At 33.2% G+C, this 22,350-nt stretch overlaps 11 protein-coding genes across 11 annotated transcripts; 7 read left to right on the forward strand and 4 right to left on the reverse strand.

Annotated features, from left to right (window-relative positions):
* Positions 1-96: 96 nt before the first annotated feature.
* NAEGRDRAFT_79083 (protein kinase) lies at positions 97-3,879 on the forward strand (the record flags this gene model as incomplete). Its single annotated transcript, XM_002679176.1, has 5 exons — positions 97-1,558; positions 2,005-2,088; positions 2,130-2,165; positions 2,295-3,210; positions 3,252-3,879. The coding sequence occupies 5 exons, from the start codon at positions 97-99 to the stop codon at positions 3,877-3,879; spliced, it is 3,126 nt and encodes a 1,041-aa protein (XP_002679222.1).
* A 1-nt stretch (position 3,880) lies between these two features.
* NAEGRDRAFT_47718 (uncharacterized protein) lies at positions 3,881-4,921 on the reverse strand (the record flags this gene model as incomplete). The annotated part of the gene is made up of 1 exon (XM_002679303.1): positions 3,881-4,921. One exon carries the CDS (start codon positions 4,919-4,921, stop codon positions 3,881-3,883), a length of 1,041 nt encoding a protein of 346 aa, XP_002679349.1.
* A 227-nt stretch (positions 4,922-5,148) lies between these two features.
* On the forward strand, positions 5,149-6,374 carry NAEGRDRAFT_65475 (rho family small GTPase; the record flags this gene model as incomplete). Its single annotated transcript, XM_002679177.1, has 4 exons — positions 5,149-5,646; positions 5,694-5,838; positions 5,908-5,917; positions 6,026-6,374. The coding sequence occupies 4 exons, from the start codon at positions 5,149-5,151 to the stop codon at positions 6,372-6,374; spliced, it is 1,002 nt and encodes a 333-aa protein (XP_002679223.1).
* A 482-nt stretch (positions 6,375-6,856) lies between these two features.
* On the reverse strand, positions 6,857-8,443 carry NAEGRDRAFT_47719 (leucine rich repeat protein; the record flags this gene model as incomplete). The annotated part of the gene is made up of 1 exon (XM_002679304.1): positions 6,857-8,443. The coding sequence occupies one exon, from the start codon at positions 8,441-8,443 to the stop codon at positions 6,857-6,859; it is 1,587 nt and encodes a 528-aa protein (XP_002679350.1).
* Positions 8,444-9,088: 645 nt separating this feature from the next.
* NAEGRDRAFT_65477 (uncharacterized protein) lies at positions 9,089-11,585 on the forward strand (the record flags this gene model as incomplete). The annotated part of the gene is made up of 3 exons (XM_002679178.1): positions 9,089-9,349; positions 9,409-9,589; positions 9,634-11,585. 3 exons carry the CDS (start codon positions 9,089-9,091, stop codon positions 11,583-11,585), a joined length of 2,394 nt encoding a protein of 797 aa, XP_002679224.1.
* Positions 11,586-11,695: 110 nt separating this feature from the next.
* On the forward strand, positions 11,696-13,561 carry NAEGRDRAFT_47721 (uncharacterized protein; the record flags this gene model as incomplete). Its single annotated transcript, XM_002679179.1, has 1 exon — positions 11,696-13,561. One exon carries the CDS (start codon positions 11,696-11,698, stop codon positions 13,559-13,561), a length of 1,866 nt encoding a protein of 621 aa, XP_002679225.1.
* Positions 13,562-13,789: 228 nt separating this feature from the next.
* NAEGRDRAFT_57531 (uncharacterized protein) lies at positions 13,790-14,985 on the forward strand. Its single transcript, XM_002679180.1, has 2 exons — positions 13,790-13,849; positions 13,919-14,985. Exon 2 carries the CDS (start codon positions 14,065-14,067, stop codon positions 14,977-14,979), a length of 915 nt encoding a protein of 304 aa, XP_002679226.1. The 5' UTR covers positions 13,790-13,849; positions 13,919-14,064; the 3' UTR covers positions 14,980-14,985.
* On the reverse strand, positions 14,974-16,267 carry NAEGRDRAFT_36021 (uncharacterized protein; the record flags this gene model as incomplete). Its single annotated transcript, XM_002679305.1, has 1 exon — positions 14,974-16,267. The coding sequence occupies one exon, from the start codon at positions 16,265-16,267 to the stop codon at positions 15,011-15,013; it is 1,257 nt and encodes a 418-aa protein (XP_002679351.1). The 3' UTR covers positions 14,974-15,010.
* A 1,137-nt stretch (positions 16,268-17,404) lies between these two features.
* On the reverse strand, positions 17,405-18,328 carry NAEGRDRAFT_65480 (uncharacterized protein; the record flags this gene model as incomplete). The annotated part of the gene is made up of 1 exon (XM_002679306.1): positions 17,405-18,328. One exon carries the CDS (start codon positions 18,326-18,328, stop codon positions 17,405-17,407), a length of 924 nt encoding a protein of 307 aa, XP_002679352.1.
* A 350-nt stretch (positions 18,329-18,678) lies between these two features.
* Positions 18,679-19,659, forward strand: NAEGRDRAFT_65481 (uncharacterized protein; the record flags this gene model as incomplete). The annotated part of the gene is made up of 1 exon (XM_002679181.1): positions 18,679-19,659. The coding sequence occupies one exon, from the start codon at positions 18,679-18,681 to the stop codon at positions 19,657-19,659; it is 981 nt and encodes a 326-aa protein (XP_002679227.1).
* A 169-nt stretch (positions 19,660-19,828) lies between these two features.
* On the forward strand, positions 19,829-21,351 carry NAEGRDRAFT_36023 (uncharacterized protein). The gene is made up of 2 exons (XM_002679182.1): positions 19,829-20,525; positions 20,581-21,351. The coding sequence occupies exons 1-2, from the start codon at positions 19,923-19,925 to the stop codon at positions 21,289-21,291; spliced, it is 1,314 nt and encodes a 437-aa protein (XP_002679228.1). The 5' UTR covers positions 19,829-19,922; the 3' UTR covers positions 21,292-21,351.
* Positions 21,352-22,350: the final 999 nt, after the last annotated feature.

Genomic DNA, 22,350 nt, shown 5'->3' on the forward strand with positions numbered 1-22,350 from the left:
GCTGTGTTCCCACATAAAAGTGTGCTTAACATTTCTGTAATTTTGCCTTTTCGTTTGACAGCCACTAGAAAAAACGTAATCATAATATTAAAAAATATGTCACTTGCCAACCGAGAGAAAAGCAAAAGCTTTAATGTAGGTGACTACATGATAGTTTATGAAGAAGTGATGAAAAACAATCTCGCGAGGGAATGTTTCAGAGATTATCTTCAAAATGTGGCATGTAGTGATGAGTCCATTCTTTTTCTAGACGAATACGAAAGATACAAACAGGAATATTCTCGTGTATTCGATATGATACTAAACCAACCTAATCTATCCGAAATTGACCATCACTGTGGAGAAATATACGATATGGCTGAAGGTTTAATGTACAAATTTATAAAACCAGAAAGTGAAAAGGAATTAAACGTAGGAAAACCCAAGATTGATTTATGGAAACGATGGAAAGATGAAATTTCATCATGTTCAATTCTAGAGTTTGAATCTTTTCACAAAGTTTTTCATGATTTGGATCCAAATTTATTATTTCACGATATTGTAACAAGTGTCAACTTGGATTTACGAATTGATCAATTTCCAAGATTTTCACGATCTCCACAAATTTACACTCTATTAGAAAAACAAGGAGAAACATTTACTAGAGCTATAGCTGTTGATATTTCACGAGGTTATCATGTGGATTTTAGATTTAAACCAAAAGATTTGGTAACTAATTTGATTTTTGATAGAGATTTGTATTTTGCATTTTCATTGATGGAAGATTCGCCTGATTGGCAAACTATTGAAAATAGCAAAAAGACACAAGCTCAATTTTACTATTCGAAAACACCCTATGTATTCGAAGATCAGAAACATAAGGGAATGCACATGTGTAAGGTGGTGTGTAATTTTGATTATCCCCTTGAAGATGTTTGGAAAGTTCTGAGACATGTCATTTCATTGGACGAACCTGGACGAACAGTTTCGAATATTAGACAACTAGGCTATATACCACCAAATTCTGAAAGAAAACCTCAAATGAATGTTGACGAATCAGCAGATCCATCAGAATACAATACACTAGGCCTCACCTTCTCAACATGTGAATTAGATTTCAAAGTTCCTGGCATGAAGAAGAGAGATATTCCACACACTCATACCACAATCTACGACCAAGCACTGCAGGGCTACGTGAACGTTGGACACACATCTTTCTTCAATGGATACGAAACACCAAAAGATTGTGTCCATGCAGATCTCTTCATTTTTTACTATGTCTGTAAGATTAGTCCATATCGTACTCGTTTCACACACATTGTATATTCTGATGGACATTTACCTGCAGCCATCAACAAGATTGTAACAATAACCATGTGGAAAAAGAGAGCTCTCTATTTTGAAAAGATATTTAACAAGATACTGAAAGATTTCACAGATAATGGATCAAGATTAATACGAGAGGGAGAATTGACTGATTGTTTTGGCCTTGATAAAAGTGCAAGAGATAATTTACAGGCATTCCCTAATAGATCTTGGTATGAAGAGTATTTAAAGATGTTGCATACGAAAAATCCAAGTCCACGACTGAGTACCACATCCTCTTCAAAGTCATCAACTAAATAATGTATTCGAAAGTTCATTATCACTGAAACGACGTATCTTTCACTTGCGAGAAAAAGGAAGTACTTTCTAACTGGAAATCAATTCCATCCAAAACTATTTCTTTAATACTTTACAATGTAATTTCATAGTAAACGAATATTTCACTCATGACACTGAACTGAACTGAACGACTAATAGTTACTCAATACTTTCTGATGCATTTTTACTTCACCAATTCAATGCATTGTTTCAAAGTTAGCAATATTCGCATATCCAATCGCAAACGCCTGTCAATGTCATCAGAGCAACATGCCAAAATTTAATTGTCAACACAAAAAATGTTCAAAACATTGCAATCAGGTAAGTCTCGACTGAATTGTTTATATTGATGATGTTTTAATTATTTATCATCATCATTAGCTCCCGAATCCGAATCAGCCTCTGACTCTTTGAATGACACAGTTTCACCCTATTCTGCTCCTTCCTATAGAATTACAATAACAGGTAAATAATAGTAATATTTAAATAGTATTTACAATAAATAGTTGTGGAGGGAAAAGGATTTACTGGTGATAGAGATGGTAAGTAATAGTAATAATAATATTTTTTTTTAATAATACTATATTTAATACTATTTACAATAATAATATTTAATACAATTTAATGTATGCGTCGAAAATGATGAATAATATTGCCAATAACACTAATAGCATTTTGTAAATTATGTGTAAATTCACCTAATTGTTGTATTCAAAAAACTAAAAGTAGAAAAACAGCAACACCACAATGGAATCAAGAATTTACATTTGAACCACTGTTTCGTAATTCACCAATGATTATTACATTGTGGAATAATAACTTGTTGTCAAAATCAGAATTTCTTGGATGTGTCCGATTGATTCCAATGAGAATAATTAGAGAAGATGTTCTATTTGATGATTGGTTTGAATTGGAACCACTCAATACTCCTAGATATAGAAATACACCAATTATTAAAGGAGGAAAAATTAGATTACAAATTAAATGGGAAAGATTGATTCAAAAAATTGAAACAGCTCACTATGGATTTGATGAACCAATTGAAAATTCACGAATTATTAGAGATACATCTGGAAAGGGTATTCATTTGCGTTTTAAAAATTTAGATACTTCAGATATTGAAAGTGCAGAAGGTGTTAATGGAAGGAGTAGATCTGCATACTTTTCTGGTTTCAATTACTTGGAAAGTAGTTATAATCCAACTAGAAATTTAACAGAATTTACAATTAGTTTTTGGTTTAAATGTCCTTCAATAGAGAAGGATTTTTCCATGTTGAGTACAATTACAAGTAACAAGACACTCATCTTACAAGAATATAACAATAATAATATTCATCAACTTTCAACAGAATCAGCTGCATCACATTTAGAGAAATTATACACATCCAATGAATCATCAAGTCCAGTTATTACATTATCTGCTCAACCAATCACATCAAACACTCATTATTTACCATCTCCAAGAGGAGGAAATCCAAATCCATTTTCATTGAGTGTTGGTGGTCTGAGTGATGAGAAGAAGATTAGGAGATTGAGCTTGAATTCATTAGCTGCTTTGAATACAAGCTTCAGTTTAAAGAGAGGATCGTAAGTATTTAAATTATAATTTCCAATAATAACAATTTCAGTAATTCTAAACAAGCTAAAAAGGATTTAACTGATGAGAGTATAATTTCAAAGAGTGGTTTCAGTTTAGGTACCAAAAAGATTGAATTTTATGATTGTAGAGGTCAATCTCTTGTTACTGAATTTAAATTGAAACAAAAGTCAACTCCAAATATGACTCCTTCACTTGTACCAGAATTACAAACTCCTACTAACTCTACTGCAGATCCAAGAGTTGACTATGAAGCAATTTTTGCTGATATTCTTTCATTAATTAGTGATAGTGAAGAGTGTTATCTGACTTCAGATGCCAGTCGAAGCAGTTTAAGTTTGAGAATATATGATGAACCAGAGGAAACAAGTGAAAGCTTCCCTCGAGAAGAACTCTTTGACAAGGATGCTTGGAATCATGTTGCCTACGTCTACTCTGGTGATAGATTAAGAGAGTACATCAATAATATCCTTGTAGAGGATCAAAAATGTGATTTTAGAATTCTTGGTTGTGGTTTGAATAGACTCTATGTTGGTGCTTCAAATGATGAATATTGTTTTGAAGGTTTCAAAGGTTTTCTTGATGAAATCTCAATTCACAACTATGCAATGAATAAGAGTGAAATTTCCAAATTGTACAAATTCAAAGATATACAATAAATCATTTGGTCCTTTTTGTAATATTTGGCAATCTTTCTAATGAATGTACTATTGGAAATGCACTGCTTGTGTTTGTGCTTTCTTTTCTCCCAGTGAGAGGATGTACATTCCTCGATCGATTAGGATTTAAAACATATTCTTTCAGATCCTTAAAATCCTTAACATCCTTCAAATCTTTAACTGCTATACTATCTTTCACTTGACTATCTTTTAATTCTTTCTGATCCTTCTTCTCCTTTAAATTATATGAATTGAATACGCTCCTTTTTCCTTGAAGAGTATCTGTGGAACTAGCCTTCTTCCTATCCTTTTTAATGGTTGATAAGGTTTCAGTAGTTTCTGGTAATTGTCTCTTCAAGTTGGATATTTCTTGTTTGATTTCTCTGAGTTCTCTCGGAGTGACAACTCTAGCTCCATTATACAAATGCAAACTCTCAATTACCTTATCCTTTTCATCACTAACCCTTGTCAAGACTTCAATAAGGGAGTCCTTTCTTTGAAGCTCTTGTTCCAGTAGGGAAAGCTTCTCCTCGTAAGTTGTTCGGAGTGAGGTTATTTCATCTTGACGAGCCTCCTCTAGTCTCTTCATATTCTTTAGAAGGTGTTCTAAATTCCTCAGATAATTATATTTATCATTCCTTGATATGTATGTTTGATTATTATCCTGTTGAAGAAGAAATAATTGTAAATTCCTAACGACTGTTTCCGACAAGGATGTTGTTGAGAGAGTCCTCAAATCACCTTGAATAGCCTCAATTGATTTTCTAATTTGTTGCAATTCCTCACCCTCTCCTCCTCTAGCATTCGTAATACTACTATGATTTATATTATTATTATAATTTAATAGGGCAGATGATGATGGATCATAAACATGAATTGGTGAGAGAATATTAATATTAATCGGCGTTTCTGCTCTGTCCACTTCTTCAATGCCCGTTGTTTTTGGTGAATTATTCTGACTAGCTAGTGTTGTTTCTACTATATTTCCTTCATCCTTGTTGCTTGAATGATTCTCCTCTTCTACAATTTCCGTTGAAGTCATCCTATTCGTTTTTGCTGTTGTTGTTGTTGTTAAAATATAACGCTCGCTTATTGAATAATCGCTTAAACAGTCTTTGATGGCAGTTGAAAAGGCAGTTGAGTGGTGTTGTGCTTTTAAGGAAAATTGAAAGGTTTTGTTCGTTGGGATGTTCAACAAGAATTTTTCTCTGAGCTTTTCGAAAATATCAATGGCTTGTTGTTTTGAACTGCCATAGAACAACAAAAAAAATGTCACTAATTCTTGGGTTAAATGATGACATGTACAGAGTAATATTTAGTTTTTTAGAAATTGATTTCATTCAAGAATGCATGCGTCTTGTACATACATCATTTAATATTCTCATCATTGAAGATGAAACAATACAACAACAATATTTATTGAAGAAAGTTCACAAGATGAGCCAAGATCCCGACAAGACACAATCAAATGTTCACTATAGAACTCCACTATATAATAGGTACCAGATGGAGTCCTTCTATTCTCCCTATTTTAGAGTGGAAAAAGATTATCACCAAGCATTTCAAAGATTAAAGAGAGAATTTCATAGGAAAATGGAGGAAACTGAGGAGCAGAGAAGAAGTTTGGCATCAAATCGTTATTTAACAAAGAAGGATATTTATCATCACTATGAGGAGATTAAATCAACTGTTAATGAAACTCACTTTGAACTATTGAGGGAAAATATTAGCAAAGAGGATAATGATGGAAAGCCAGTTCTAAAGTTGGTATGTTTGAATATTCTAATTTGAAAGAGTTTTATAATTTCAAAAAGATAATTAATGGAGATGGAGGAGCAGGGAAAACATCTCTGCTTCAATATTTGGGATATGGACAAATGTTTGAATATTTCACTGCCCTTGACGCTTGCATTTCTTACTCTATTAAATCGAATAACTCTGAAAAACAAGAGGTTATTAGTAAGTTTGAAATAATTGACACTGCAGGTAAGTAGAGTGTAGGTAAACTCTAAAATTAAACAAAAATAGGGCAGGAAGAGTAAGTACTCTAATTATTGAGCTCTTGAGTTCGTTTTTCAACAAACAGCTATGACAGAGTGAGACCACTAATTTACCCCGATACTCATATATTTTGTCTTTGTTTTAGTATTGTAATGCTTAGTAGTTTTGAAAATATTCAGTATAAATGGATTCCAGAAATTAAGCATCACATGCCAGACACTCCAATAATGTTAATGGGTTGTAAAATTGATTTAAGGAAAAATCCTCTATCCTTAAAACAAATGAAATTCAGAAATTTCTCCAAACCTATCAGTTTTGAAGAAGGAGAATTAATGGCTCGTTCTTCTGGATGCTGTACCTATGTTGAATCCTCTGCACTCACTGGAGAAGGAAACATGACTGACTTTGCAGAAATTGCTTTCAAAACTCTGATTTATTATAGAAATAAATCATTGTTATTTCCTGGAAGAGAGAAGAAATGCGAATTGATGTAAAGATCATTGACACCTTCTTTGTAAATTTTGTTTGTTTTTGTGTAACTTGTTAAATAAAACCTAATTATTTATTGGAAGCCTAATTAAACTTATGATAAAGCTGCAAACATTTTACCAAATGATACTCTTCACCCTAATTAAGCAATCCAATTCAAATGATTGAATATCTCTGCAACATTGCATAGAGAAATTATATTAGAATCAGTTAAAAAGCATGGATTTGCACTCCAATATGTCTCTAGAATATTATAGAGAAATTGTGCTGGAAGCAGTTTCCGGAATTCATTTGCAATTATATTAGCCTCTGACGAATTACAAGTTGATCAAATGAAATCAACATCACTTCCACTCGGACGAATCACACGTTTTCCCATAAGTACTGCTTTCAATGGATACTCATTCCTATGTGCTAGGTGAATTGAAACATTCCTCCACAACCATGTGAATACTAAGGACATACCATTTACTCACTGATGGATAACCTAGTTGTCAGAGTTATGTGCAACTTTTTTGAGATATTTCTCTAGTCGTTTGGTTTTCTTTTCAGTCATATTGTTCCCAAACAATGATAAATATTCCAGTTTTTTCATTCCTAACAAGTGTTGAATACAATCATCAGTCAGATCATTAGATTGTAAGTCTAGATACTTCAAATTTGGCAACCCACTAATCCATTTGATTGCGTTATCGTCTAGACCACAGAAATTCATTTCTAGATAGGTCAAATTGATCAAATTCTTGTGCCAATATTTAAAACCTTCAACACTTTCAACTAGGTCAGTAAGTGACAAATGAAGACTGGTTAGTTGTTTCATTAAGCCAAGTTGTTTTAGCACTTCACTACAACAACCAACACATTCTGAAATATCCAATATAGTTAACCTTGGTAATTTTGAAATTGATTTTACCCCTTTAACAGATATTTGTCCACCACTAATATTTAGATATGTCAACTCCTTTAAAGAGCTTATTGAGTCTAAAAAATCATCACAAATTTCATTTCCATCAATAAAAAGAGTTGTCAGTTTTGTAAGAGATGTCAAATATTTTGCTCCACTACTGGTGATTTCATGTTGAGAAATATTTAAATATGTAAGTTGTGTAAGGGAGGCAACTAGTTTAGCTGCCTCATCACCAAGTGCATCAATAATTGAATGGTTGCCAATATCAAGTACTCTCAAATTCTTCATAGAGCTAATCCACTTAAGTCCTTCATTTCCAAAATCATTCTTTGATATATAAAGTTCTGTCAGGTTTATCATTTTAGTAAGGCTTTCGCAGGATTCACTTTCAATCCAAATTCTGTTAATATGGAGGGTTTGCAATGATTCCATAGAAGAAATAGGCAGCAAACCTAATGGTCCTAAATCATTATTTCCAATATCTAAAAATGTTAATGATTTTAATCTACTAATAATGTCAGCATCTTCAAAAGTCAAATTACAGTTATTCACATCCAAACTTGTCAACTTTTTCAAAGAACTTAAATGTTCTACATCTTGGTTCTCCAAATGCACTGATGAAATATTTAAACTTGTTAAATTTTCAATCATTCCAATATATTTCACACCATTAGCGCATTTAGTCTTACTAACATTCAATACAGTCAAATGTTTCAAAGATTTCAAACACTTGACACCTTCCCTGTAACAATTTTGTCCACTCAAATCTAATTCTCGTAAATTATAAAATCGTTTCTGAATAATTGTAAAAATCAAAAGATTATATTTTAAGTGCAAACATTCTACCCGATCAATATATTTCTGATGACTTTGAGAGAGTTTCTTCCATTCTCTCCTTTCACTAATCCGAAAATTAAATTTAATTCTCGTCATAATAATGTCAAACCACTGTCGGCAAACTAGTATACAATTTGTTAGTACTTGAACTGAATCTAAATATGTGATCACCTCAAAAGTCATATCACTGGAGAGAAAATCAATATTATATTCTAGTTCTTCTTTTGAATCTGAAATGTATTGTTGATCAAGGAGCAATTTTAGATGGTTTTGGTTTTTGATTTTCTTAAGCTTGGAAATGATGGAATCAAAGGTGCGTTTTCGTTTCATTTTTTTTATTAAGATCAAAAAGATTAAGATGATCTTGAAATTTTTTGAGTAACTTTCTATTGAATTGAGGATGCTATTCAAACTAATGACCAATCTCTTAAGTATTGAATTGATCTTGTCAGCTGTGGAAATTTTCTTGAAAATTCATCAAGTTTACAAAAGCTGTTAATACAATTTCTCTGTCGTTTCTCAATTCTTCATTAAATTCAAGTGCTAAAAATCCATCCCTTTCTGCAATTAGTTTTACAATTATTTTCACTTTCCAAAAATTCAACGGTATGTCATCTAAATCCTCATCTGAACAGAAAAGTGTTTAATTAAATAGGTATATATAAGCATCTTCTTTACAATTATTCGAATCAAAACCCTGGACTCTATCTTCAAACATCAATATAAGAATATGTACTTTTATATACGTCTCTTGGCGAATTGGTATTAGTAGTTACAGTCCCATTTTTTTGGCGGGTAATTTTTTGGGACAGATACTGAAAGCCCTCGCCTTAATTTTGTATTTTTCATGCTCATAATTATTTCTTTCGCGTCCAATCTGTGACATTCGTTCCATACATGGACAAATGTATCAATATCTTGTTCCTGTTTGCATTTGAAAAACAGAGACGTATATAAAAGTACATATCAAAAAAAATGCAAGTTCAACCTGTACCAGAAGAATCCGTTAGTTTATTAGAAAGCACACCAAAAAGAAGGAAAGGAGGTTGCATACCTCTACATGCATTTGTCATGATAACAATTTCTGTTTTGATTTTGAGTGGTTGTCTTTTAGTTTGGCTTTCGTCTTTCATTGTTTCATCCTATTCGATTCAGAATTTGAATACGAATTTGATAGACGAATCTGCACAAAAGATTAGTAGAACACTTGAAGGTTTTTTGAGTCCAGTTGGAAAGGTAATGTTGATGATTCGACTAGTTTATCTTAGTTTCTAACTGTTTATTCGAACAATTAGATAACGAGAATGATGGCTCGTGACTGGAATAAGGGAGTCGTCACAGTTTCGAATATGAGAGACTATTTACATCCAATCATTGTAGAGTTTGGCTTCACCTCAGCTGGTTTCTTTTTCAACGATACCTATTCGTATAGATATGCTTTTTCTGTTCAGGGAACTGTTAGTTCATTATTTTGGGGTAAGTTTAACTTTCGTACGATTTATTAATGACCTTTCGAATAGTTTATGTAAGACAAGATTATGGTCAAGTAATTTCTTACAGAGATAAAGTCAATATCACCACAGGAGACGTAATCGTTCCAAACTTTATCAAAGTTGTTCCTCAAGTAGTTAACACTTTCGACTATTGGCTATTTATGGTAAACTATACCAGAGACACTGGAAGCGAAGGCGCATTTGGCGATCCTTCTTTTGCAGCTGGTTCTGGATTTGCTCTGACCTACACTCAATGGGTCTATGATCAATTTCTCTGGAAAAACCAAACGAAAAAGAGATTTATTGGTCTAGCCAAAATCAACCTGTCACTTGACTATATAGTTCAGTATCTTTCGAGTAATATTGATTTGATTGGTGATGGTTATGTGGTTGTTACATTGAATAGTGGAATTGTAATTGGTGGTTCAATTAATACAACTGTGAATGATGGAACGACAGTTGCGAATATTTTTGACATTGAGACAAGAAAAGCGGGAAAAACAATTAAGAAATTTTACGAAATGAATGGAAATACCTTTAAAAACTTTTCGTCGAAAAGTTTGACAGTAGAAAGTGAAGGAGTGAAATATATTGTTTCACCATTCAAGTTTAGGTATGAAAATTTGGAGTGGAACATTTTCTTTGTTTTATACGAATCTGATGTCAATGCCCCAATGGTAATGAGTTCTTCCATAAGTGTTGGAATGACAGTTCTAATTATCATTGTCGGTTTAGTGGCAAGTTTATTGACTGGTTGGTTAGTGGCAAGTCCAATGAGATTCTTAGAGAAACAATTCGAATTCATACGAGTCATGAAATTAGAAAATGTCAACATGACAAAATCATCCCCATTCAGAGAATTTCATTCCATTTACGGTAATTTAAATGATACAGTCATGTGGCTTAATGAAATTAAGGCTTTCATTCCAGAACATGTCTTTGCTCAGCTTAATCAAAGTGAGGAAATTTCACTTCCACCTCCAAAAGAAACCAAAAAGCATGCAAAGAAAGAAACCGAATTTGAAGATATGAATGCAAGACAGTCACGTTCAAATTTGGGTTCAAGTCAAGTTTTAAGTTCAGGAAGTGCCGTTAGCCACTTAGCAAGAAATTCATCATTCAAATCTCCTTCCATTTTCAAGACTGGTTACTTAAAGAAGGGATGTGCCTTTGTACATGTCAAGTTGGAAGGTCTTTCCAATAAGGATACTAATTTCATTTCTTCCTTTTTTGAGAAATTCATGTCCTCAGTGGGTCCAATTATTAAGGTACAGCAGGCAAATATTCAGTTTATTACATGTGATGAATTTGAATTCTCCATTACATCAAAGTATGTGGAGGGCAAACTACTGGAGAAGACAATCGAATGTTGTAATAAGATTGTAAAGACCATTGATCCAAATGATAGAATTCAGGCAAGAATTGGAATTTGCTGTGGAATGGCTGAAGTTGGTAATATAGGGACCAAAACAGCAAGATTCTACTCTGTCCATGGTGATGTTCCAAATTGTGCCCGTTACTATTCTGATCTTGCATGTCAATACAATGTCAATATGATAACAGATGACAAGAATTTACCATTGGACAACTTTATCACAAGACCACTTGATAGAATTCAAATTCCTTCAAATGTAGTATTAACTATTTATCAAATAATTGCTAAGAAAAATCAGGAAAATGACGAGTGGCTTTATGAATTGGAAAATAATAAGCTCAATGACAAGTACAATGAATATTCCAACATATTCAAATTATTCAGTATCAGTGATGATAATTATGATGTAGCTCCTCTCATTAATAGTGCGAAGGAAATACTGGATCAATACAAACTCAAAGGTTTGGACGAAAGTGATCTTTCCTTTTCCAATTTGAGAAACTTGTTGCATGTATTGAGCCAATCACCAAAGCAGGAAGCTCTTTCAATACTACAATCTTATTCGAACACACTTGTGAAGGAAATGAAATCAAATAAATTATAAATAATACACATTCAATAAAACCATTTCTCTTCTTTTTTCAATATCTCTGATTCAATCATGTTGTATTACAAAATCAAATACAAAGTGGATTTTACAAAGTCCTAAAAAAAATGAAAAGAAAGCAATTCGATGATGAGAAACTACCCACCAGCAAGAAATTAAAAGAATGCCCACAAATAACAAGCAGTGCTGTTTCTTGTGTACTTGATGAAAGTTTCGGATCAAATTTTCTCCACATTAAATTTACTTTAACCAGAAAATCAATAATCAAGTGGAAAACAAATATTCCCTCTGATTTTATTCCTATTGAATATTATTTTGATAAAGAATTTGTTATGGAGGTGGTAAAGAAGGATGGATATGAACTCAGGTGTGCTTCACATGAATTGACAAATGACAGACAAGTTGTTTTGGAGGCAGTCAAGAATAATGTAAATGCTATTTGGTTTGCATCTGCAAATTTGAAAAATGACAAGGAGTTTATAAAACTTGTGCTGGAAAAAGAAATTAATCATGAGGAATTCATATATGGATCAGTACTCGCTTGTTTGTCGAATGAATTAAGAAATGACAGAGAAATTGTTTTACAAGCAGTAAAACAACATGCGTTTGCATTGGAATTTGCCTCACGAACATTACAGAATGATTACAATCTTGTTTTGAAAGCAGTTCAACTCCATGGAAGTTCACTCACAAAAGCTTCTTTAGAGTTGAAAAACAACAGAACAATAGTATTGGAAGCAATCAAAAGAAATGGATCAGCATTCAGATATGCCTCAAAGAAATTGAGAAATGACAGACAAGTTATTTTGGAGGCAATCAAGACCTATGATCAAACACTTTACTTTACCTCAGAAGAACTGCAGAATAATAAGGAATTTATTTTAGAAGCAGTGAAAATGAATGGCTGGATACTTAAATGTACATCAAGTGAATTGAAAAATGATGAGGAAGTTGTATTGGAAGCAGTAAGACGAAACAGACAATCACTAAAGTTTGCTTCTGGAAAATTGCAGCAAGATACTGATTTCGTTTTGAAAGCTATTACGCAAAATACAGAGGCACACCAACTTGACTTGGACGGTGATGCAATAATTATTGAACGACAGCATATTTTGGATGCTATTAAGAAACAAGACGGAACTGTTATTCAAACAATACCAAGTCCATTTCAAAACGACAAGGAAATTGTAATGGAAGCAGTTAAACAAAATGGGTTAGCGCTAAAATATGCCTCACATGAGCTTCAGAATGATACTGAAATAGTTTTGGAAGCTGTTAAAAGAAATAATTATGCTCTCAAATATGCCTCAATGGAATTGAGAAATAACAAACAAGTTGTCTTGGAAGCAGTTAAAAGTCACTCAAACGCGCTCAAATATGCCTCAGAAGAGCTGCAGAATGATAAGGAAATAGTTCTAGAAGCAGTTAAACAAAGTGGATATACACTCAAATATGCCTCCACCGAACTACAACACGATAAGGAATTAGTTTTAATAGCGATTCAACAGTATGGAATTATTTGCCCAGAGGAGTTTAGTAATGATAGGGAATTTCTTTTGCAAGCTGCTAAACCAAATGGACGTTCTGTAATGGAATTTGTTTCGAATGAATTAAGAAAAGATCAACAATTTATTTTGGAGCTGGTTAAACGAAATGTATTAGAAACTCATTATCTTCCAAATGAATTTAGACATGACATGAAACTTATGTCTGAGATAGTTAGACACAATGGAGTAGCATTGAAATACAGTTCAGAAGAATTGACAATTGAAGAAAAATATATTTTGGAAGAAGAAGCAATTTTACAAAATGGATTTTGTTTGGATTTTAGTTTTGAAAAATTTTGTAAAAGGATCACACGAGAATATCCTGAATTATACTTGCCAAATTACAAGTTTAAACATTTGGGTGTTGATTTTCATGTATTGAATGCGCCATTTAGCGTTCCTAATGTAGCAAAGTTGTTCTATTAGGCAAGGAAAGAAATAACTAATAAGGAAAATATTAAGAGTAAATTGGAAAGAGGAATCAATGAAGGAGAGTTGATACAGCAAATTGGATTTAGTGAATTCTACTGAACATAATTAGTGGACACCATCCCATCTCAATTAAATGTTCAATGCTGTTGAATCAAAAAAACGAAAATATTTTAACGATTTAATTTTAGAATTTACAAAATCAAATTTAAAAAAAAATGATGAGTTCACACTTGGAGGAGAAGAGGATTGCCTTGCTGGGGCTAGCTCCTCCTAAAAATACAGGTTTGTTTTTTTTAAAATCAACATCAATTAATCATGATGATCATAATTTTTGATAACGAATATTATTAGCGAATGAAAAACCAAAGAATGAAAAATCCACCTCTCGGAAAAGAAGTAATTCAACCAATCAAAACTCCAATGCCGGATCAACGAGTACAACCAATACAAATTCTACCACTGCTTCATCATCATCATCGAGTAGAAAAAGAAGTGGAATGACTTCATCAAATAGTACAAATTCCTTGACAAGTGCCTCTCCTCCAACAACAACAACAACAAATACATCACAATCATCATCTTCATCTAATCAACCACAAACACAACCTCCGCAACCACAACAACAAACCTATACATCTATCATTCAAAATAATGGTGAAAGACCTTTAACTGTAGTAATTAAAGCTCCATCTCCTTCTCCGTCAGTAATTGCTTCATCAACAATCGTTGAATCAGCATCAGTTGCCTCCTCTCAAATTCTTGCACCACCAACTATAACTAATGTTACACCATCTGTGAGTCCTTCATTGTCTCTATCTAAAATTCTACCAACCAATATTAATATTGATAGTGAGAGCGTTGATAGTGCATCCGATGATAGCTACTTTATTGAAGATGATGAAGATGAATCATGGAGTGAAGCAAGTGATGAAGAAGAGGAAGATGAAAATTTCGATGATACTGAGGAGATTGTGATTGTGGATGATGACTTTTATGAAAAGAACTTGGAGAATATTCCAACACAAGAACAAGCACAAATTATCCAGAAGAATATCAACTCGGACAAGGTGCAATTTTTACATACTGTGACTGTTATCCCTGTAACAACCTCTGTTCCAAGATTAAAGAGACAATTATCATCGGGAATGAATAGAAAGAGAATTACAAAAAAGTCAATTAGTAATCCAACCATTCCGATGGAACAATTTTTCAAGAGATTGAGAGTAGAACAATTGATAAAATACAGAAGATATCATAACATTAAAACTGTGACACCAGCTAGTAGTCGGGAGGAATTAGAAGAAGCAACAATCAACCATTTCAAAGATGAACAAGATTTCGTATCTGAAAAAGCAATTTTAAGCCAACTTTTCCATAGACTTGACACAGCTATTCCAAGTAGGCGTAAATAAAATTGGACTGTACATTTAATAAAAACCTAGATTATTTATGTTTCTTTTGATTTCTTCTTTCTCGTTGTAAGTGAATTCTTTCAATCTTGACACGACAATCAGATCCAGGTGGGAAATGGTCAATTTCAAAATAGTGAGGAGCATAATCAAGAAGCCATTCACCTTCAATTTCTGTAACAGTTCTGACATATTGCTTATTTGTTAAAACGAATTCATCATAAATAACCCATTCAGGTGTGTGGTTCAAAGTTGTTGAAGGGTGAAGAGCAACAACTTGATTGTCTTTGACAGTACAATAATGGTTGGATCTATCCTTGAAAGCAACATTCATGAAAAATCCAGTACAGAGTGCCTTTCTAATGTTTCTATAATATTCGACAGAGTTGTGATCTTCGCTTACTCGGTTAATGCCAGACTTGGCCATCAATTGGTCCAATTGTTTTCTAACACTCTCAGCTGATCTAAGAGATCTATAGTTAAGGTAATTATCGAAACACCACTTCTTATCATAACCATTTTGGCCAAAAGCATGGAAAGCATTCAAAAGAGTAAGATGGTCACCATCTTGATGTTGGAATTGAGCCTTAGCACTATCAGCTTCTCTTTGTTGACCTTTTGGTCTAACGAATGGAGTTGGTGAGGAAAGCATAGCAACAATTGTACAAATTTCATTTGAACAACCAAAATCTGGTGAGACAAGCAAAAGTTTAGACAATTGAGGATCAAGAGGGAAAGCACTCATCTTATCACCTAAATCTGTCAAATCACCTTCATCACTTAAAGCTCCCAAATAGTGCAACATTTCCAAAGCTCTCATCAATGTTTCTGGTGCTGGTGGATCCATAAAGTCAAAGTGAACCAAATCGTCAACACCCAATTTCTTCAATTGTAAAACAACACTTCCCAAATTACTTCTCAAAATTTCTGGGTGTGTTTGTTCATCCAATCCTTTGAATGAGTCCTCGGTATATAATCTGAAACATTTACCAGGTCTTGTTCTACCAGCTCTACCAGATCTTTGTTTAGCACTAGCTCTGGAAATTGGAGTAACAAGCAAAGATTCAACTCTTGTTCTTGGATTGTAAATCTTTTGTTTGAAGAAACCTGGATCAACAACATAAACTACACCATCAATGGTGACAGATGTTTCAGCAATGTTAGTAGAAACGACACATTTTCTTCCTCCAACAGGAGCATCCTTGAAAATACGTTGTTGTTGTTCTGGTGGGAGAGTACTGAAGAGTGGAATACATTCCAAAACTCCAATATTCTTATTTTCAGCTCTCATATTATTCACTTCAGTTGTTAATTGTTCACAAGCTGTTTCAATTTCTTCTTGACCTGTTAAGAAGAGTAAAATGTCACCTTCACCTTCAGTCAAGTGAATTTGTAAAGTTGTCTTGATGGCAGCATCAAAGTAATCCTTTTCTGGATTTTCTGTATAGAAAATTTCAACTGGATAAGTTCTACCTGGAATGTGCATAACAGGAGCAGAATCGAAATAATCTTGGAATTTACCAGAATCCAAAGTAGCAGACATGACAACTAATTTAAGATCCTTTCTCTTTTGTAACAATTCCTTCAATAAACCCATAAGAATATCAGTACTCAATGTTCTTTCGTGGGCTTCGTCCAAAATAATAACAGAATATCTACTTAATGAAGGATCTGTCATGGCTTCTCTTAAAAGCATACCATCTGTTAAATATTTCAAAATTGTCTTTTCTGATGATTTATCCTCAAAACGAATAGAATAACCAACTTCATCACCCAAATCTACGTCCATTTCATCAGCAACACGTTGAGCAACTGACATGGCAGCAACTCTTCTAGGTTGTGTACAAGCAATAGCTTTACCTTCACTTGAATACCCAGCATGAACAAGAAATTGTGGAATTTGTGTAGTTTTACCAGAACCAGTTTCACCAATAAGTAAAATAATTTGATTGTCTTTAACCAATTCAGAAAATGATGATTCGGCATCAAAAACTGGCAATTGTTTTCTCTTTTCTAAAATGTCATAATATCTATCACTGTATGTTTGTCCTGTATATGGATTTGTTTCGGCATCAGTTCTTGTATATGTTCTAGGTTTTGATTGATAACCTTCTTCTTTATTATCCATTCTCTTCTTTTTATACGAGTTACCTCCCTTGTTATAAGATGATCTGTTATTATAACCACCTTCCGAAGAGTTTCCTCGTTTGTTAGAGTTGTAACCATTATTATTATTATTATTGTATCTGTCGTTGTTGTTAAAGTTTCTCTTATTGTTGTAGCTACTCATTTTTTTTCATCAAACGAGAATCTCAAATTTTTATTTGATGTTACGGATGAGCAATTTGAAACACAATATTAAAATTTATTAAATAATAATTATTTAAATTATTTGGTTGATGGTGTTGTGGTGATGGTGATGGAATAATTAAAATTTAAATGAGGGAAGGTATTGGGAGAGATAGTTAATAATTTGTGATTGTTGGAATTTTTCAGGAGGAATATTGAAGGTGTTGTGAGGAGTTGGATTATTGGACAAGTGAGTTTGCATTTGGATAAAGTTGTGTTGATTGTGTTTCTTACATAGTACGGCAACAGATGTGTGACTGCTTTTACCATCTTCGAAGAGCCACTCAGTAGAGAGGTTATTTGTATTATCTTGAACCCAGTTATAGTAGCTCACTGATTTTTCATCTTGTTTGGATCTGTCAAAGTTTTTGGTAGGATCGTCATGGTGAATATTACTCAAAATTTTGACATTATTCACTTTAAACTTTCCATTAGAATACAGAGCAAGTGATTGGAAATTAGAGGCATTCCTTTCGAATGCAAATGAGTCAAAAATCTCTAAACGATCAATGTCAATTGACAGGTTTTCTCCATTGATTTTCAAATCAAAAAATCCCATTCCTTCCACAATTACAGTATCAAATCCAAGTGATTCTGCAACTGATTGAGAACTTGATTCATTTGAGCAATTTAGATCACCTCCAATTACAACAAATCGTGGAAGAGCAAGAAATGATTTTGATTTTTCATTCCACTTCTTTGCAATGACCTCTCTTGCCACAAGATACCATGGTATCACAATGTACAAATCATTAATATTCCCACTCAATGACTGATTTTGAGACAGGTATAATTTTTTCACTTTTAAATTATGGACTTGCATTGATCCACACAAAAAGCATCCAGTAATTGATTCATAATCAAACAATTCATTCCATCCCAACAATTTCATAGATTTTCTAACTAGAATATTCAAGAAGAAATCAGAAAGAATAAACATTGTTCCTCCCATCAAGGCTAAAATTGTTAAAAACATTTGAAATAATTCTTTCTGAGAAGGCATCGTACTAGTAAATATTGAAAACATAGATTCCTTTTCCTTCTCCTCTTTAATTTCTTGTTTTTGAATTATTGTGGTTGAAAAACATTTTGATTGATTTGTTGATTTTAATTTGAATAACATCATCGGAATATTAGATTGATAATTATTAAATATATTCCCATTATTACATATTGTAGGAAATATTTTTGATGAATTAGCCAATTGCAATGCACTAGTCCTCCGATTCAATAAATTAAAACTCAATTTTAACATTTTTTTTGTAATTGTTAAGGAATTGATTTTAATGACGAAATTGAATCTTGAACTTAGCTTTAAAGTTGATTTAGGTTCCAATAAAAAATAGATCAACAATGAAACAAGTTATATTGGGCTTTGATGATTCTGTAAAAATAGGTGTAGCCAACTATTCAGTCAATGATACATCAAGCACTGGTTGCACTGTATTCTTCTTTCCGAATCAACAATCAACATGTGTTGTTGATGTTAGAGGAGGAAGTCCAGGGTTATTTCATGTCTCGGATGGCTATCTGGATGCTATTTGTCTTTCAGGTGGATCTTTATTTGGCTTACAGACAATTCATGGAGTTATGGCTGGAATTTCAGAACTGAGATCAAATCCGTGCATGTGGAATCAAATACCAATTGTGAAGGGAGCTATTATTTATGACTTTAAATTGGATTCTTTTGATAAGTCTTTTAAAGAATTGGTTTTTCCTGACATTGCTTTGGGAAGAAAGGCATTCAATTGTGTTACAACTAATTCATTTCCTGTTGGATTGGTGGGCGCTGGAAGTGGAGCAAGAGCAGGTAAAATGTCTGTAATATATGATCTAACAACCAAAGATGATAATTTGTATGCACTTCCAGAACCTTCAGGTCAAGGAGGCGCCTTTGGATATTATGAATGTAAGGGAGTTCAAGTGAAAATTGGAATATTTTCAGTATTGAATCCAGTTGGTTGTATATTCAATAAGAAACAAGAATGTGTTCTTGGACATAGGAGCCAAACCATTAAAGAAAAGAGATATGCAACTGAGGAGCTTATTGACATGAATTCAACAGAAAGGAAGGAACAAACCACAACAAGTAATACCACACTTACAGTTCTAATCACCAACGTTACAATCTCTGATCAATTAAAAAGACAATTGGCTAAACAATTACACTCTGAAATGAGTACTTTCATTCGACCTTTCAATACCCCTGATGATGGCGACACATTCTTCTTTGTTTCTACCAATGAGTTGAGTGAAAATCATTTCAGATACATTGACTTTACTTCATTGGCTTCAAAATTATTACCTGATGCCATTCTCAGTATTATTGAATAAAAAAAACATTAACAAGAAATTATGTTGAGAATTCTCATAATTCTGCGTGAAATAAGGTAAGGTCCACCACACAGTGGAAATCATTGGTCATTACAACGCAGTGAGTTCCATTGATCTAAAAATAAGTTAATGTTCTCTTGAACAACTGTGTGGAAGAAAAACTATTTAAAAAAATACAAGTTCACTTCCTCAGGCTGTTGGCTCGTAATTTTTGATCATCATCAAAAAATAATTATCAAAAATAATCATCATCAGCAATAATAATGGATACAATTGTTTCACTCATCCTTCAAAGCAAGAAGAAGGATCAATTAGATGATCTCCAAAAGAAGCTTGAAGCTAACATTGATAAGTTGAGACAAATGACTGGTCATGTTTCTACAGCCTTGAAAGCTTTGAGACCTGATGAACACGCTATGGGTATTACATATTTACTTTTCGCCAAGGCTACTCTTCCAAAGCTTGATGAAAGCTTTTTGGTTGAAGTTGAAGGTTTTGTTTCAGCTATGGATGGTGAACAAACTAGAAGAGCCGCTAACAGATTTGTTTATGTTACTAATAGATATATGGAATTGTGTAGAGATAATAACTTGTCAAGCAGAGGTATTAGAACCCTCCAAGTTGCTGTTCAACGTTTCCGAAAGTCATCAGAATTTTTGACTCCTGTCCACAGTCAATTACTCTGTTTGTGTTTGAAGAGTAAGAACTACAAGATCGGATACAATTTAATTGAAAATAAGATCTTTGATATTGACACTGATATCACTGGACTTACACCAAGAGATATGTTGTTGTATTATTACTATGGTGGTTTGATCTATATTGGCATGAAGGAATACTCAAAGGCATACAATTTTTATGATCTTGTAAGTAGTTGTTTTATTGATCAACAATAGTTTCTAATTTCTTCATACTAAAAAGGCTATGCAAATTCCAGCTCTTGCTTTGAATGCTATCATGGTTGAAAGTGCCAAGAAACTTGTTTTGGTTTCACTTTTAGTACACGGTAAATATTTGGGTATTTCAAAGAATGCTTCAAACTTGGTTCATAGACACATGAAGACATTCTGTTCTCTCTATTTAGATTTTGCTTCTGCTTTTGAACGTAATGATGTCGAAAAGGCTCTCAAGATCATGACTGAAAATGCTCAAGTTTTCAAGGAAGAAAAGAATTTGGGTTTGATGAAGCAATGTATTTCTGCTCTCAATAGAAGAAATATTCAAAAGCTTACTTCAACATATGTTACTCTCTCTTTGGTTGATATTGCCAAGGCTGCTCGTTTGAAGGATGCTAAGGAAGCCGAATCTCTCTTGTTCAAGATGATTGATAATGGTCAAATTAATGCTAGAATTAACCAAGTTGACGGAATGGTTACCTTTGAAGAAGACAGTCAATCATCTAACTTTGTTTCTCCTTTCACAAATCAAACTCTTGATAGAAGTATTCAAAAGACAGTTGACTTTACCAAACGTCTCAAGAGGATGGATGAAGAAATTTCAACATCATCTGCTTATATTATTCGTTCATTTGGTTTGAGAGAAGAAATGTTCACAATGGATGCTATGTCTAACAAGAGAGGTGGTGCTGCATCAATTGGTCGTTTGCTTGGATCTTTCGACATGTGGAGATAAACTCTTAAATGATCTGAAAATTTGTAAATCTATGTAAACATAAAAAGTCCTGTAATTTTTAACATGATTGATATCTTTTTAAGTTTTGTAATACTAATCATCAGTTGTTTATTTGAATTGGCTTTAGATGAATCATCCTGTTTTGTGGGTTGTTATTATTATTCGAAACTGCTGGATCTCTCGGTTTCAAAGCAAACAAGTTTTGTCTTGAACCTTCTGATGAAGATGGAGGAGATGGATTGTACAAATGATCATTTAAGAAATGATCATACAGTTCTTTTTCCAAATCATCTAAATTATCAGTATTAAGGATTGTTGACTTCTTAGAGGCTGATTTTCGTCCTGATGTTTTTTCTGATATAATACTAGAATTTACATTTCCCCAATTAGGAGTATATGGATATCCTTGTTGTTGATGGCTAAGTTTTGGAAGAGTTTTGATAGGAGATACATTCATCTTTGAGTAAGAAGAATCTGGAACAACTGTAGCTCCTTTGATGGAGTTTCTTAATGTCAAGTTTGATTTGCTCTTCCTCGTTTTAAGAAATTTTTCACCTGAAGCTCTTGGAGAAATACTAGCTTGTGTATCTTCTTTAACATTTTCAGAGATTGAAGATGGTGCCCTTAGTACTTCCTTCTTGGTTCTTTGAATATTTCTATTATCATTTTCCTGGTCAATTATATCATTTTCATAGTTATGTTGTTTAAGAGTTTGTGGAGGAGAGTCCGTTAGAGGATTGAGTTGTTTCAATTGTTTTGATGGAGTTGGTTTAACTCTTCTATCCGCTATTGAACTAGTATATACAATTTTGCTGAGATTCACTGGTTTTGTCTGTACAGTTTTTGGTATTGATGGCTTATTGATCGATTCATGCTTATTGAGATCGATCTGAATAGGTTTTCTCTTTTTTTCTATTATTTTTTCTGCTCTTGAGCTAGCCCTTGGAGGGGTTGTTGCTTCATCTCTGTCTCTGCCAGATTGCCTAGATTTTCCTCTCTTATTTCCTTGATAAATGTCACTTTCTTCTGGCATGCCATCTACAAGGTTTCCTGTCATCA

Source organism: Naegleria gruberi (assembly GCF_000004985.1).
Source record: "Naegleria gruberi genomic scaffold NAEGRscaffold_14, whole genome shotgun sequence".
Taxonomy (NCBI): domain Eukaryota; phylum Heterolobosea; class Eutetramitea; order Acrasida; family Naegleriidae; genus Naegleria; species Naegleria gruberi.

Bases quoted from the DNA above. Each gene is read 5' to 3' on its own strand.
- NAEGRDRAFT_57531 (XM_002679180.1), top strand. From the start codon at position 14,065: ATGACTTCATCAAATAGTACAAATTCCTTGACAAGTGCCTCTCCTCCA.
- NAEGRDRAFT_36023 (XM_002679182.1), top strand. From the start codon at position 19,923: ATGGATACAATTGTTTCACTCATCCTTCAAAGCAAGAAGAAGGATCAA. The intron at 20,526-20,580 runs GTAAGTAGTTGT...CATACTAAAAAG, and splicing joins CATACAATTTTTATGATCTT to GCTATGCAAATTCCAGCTCT.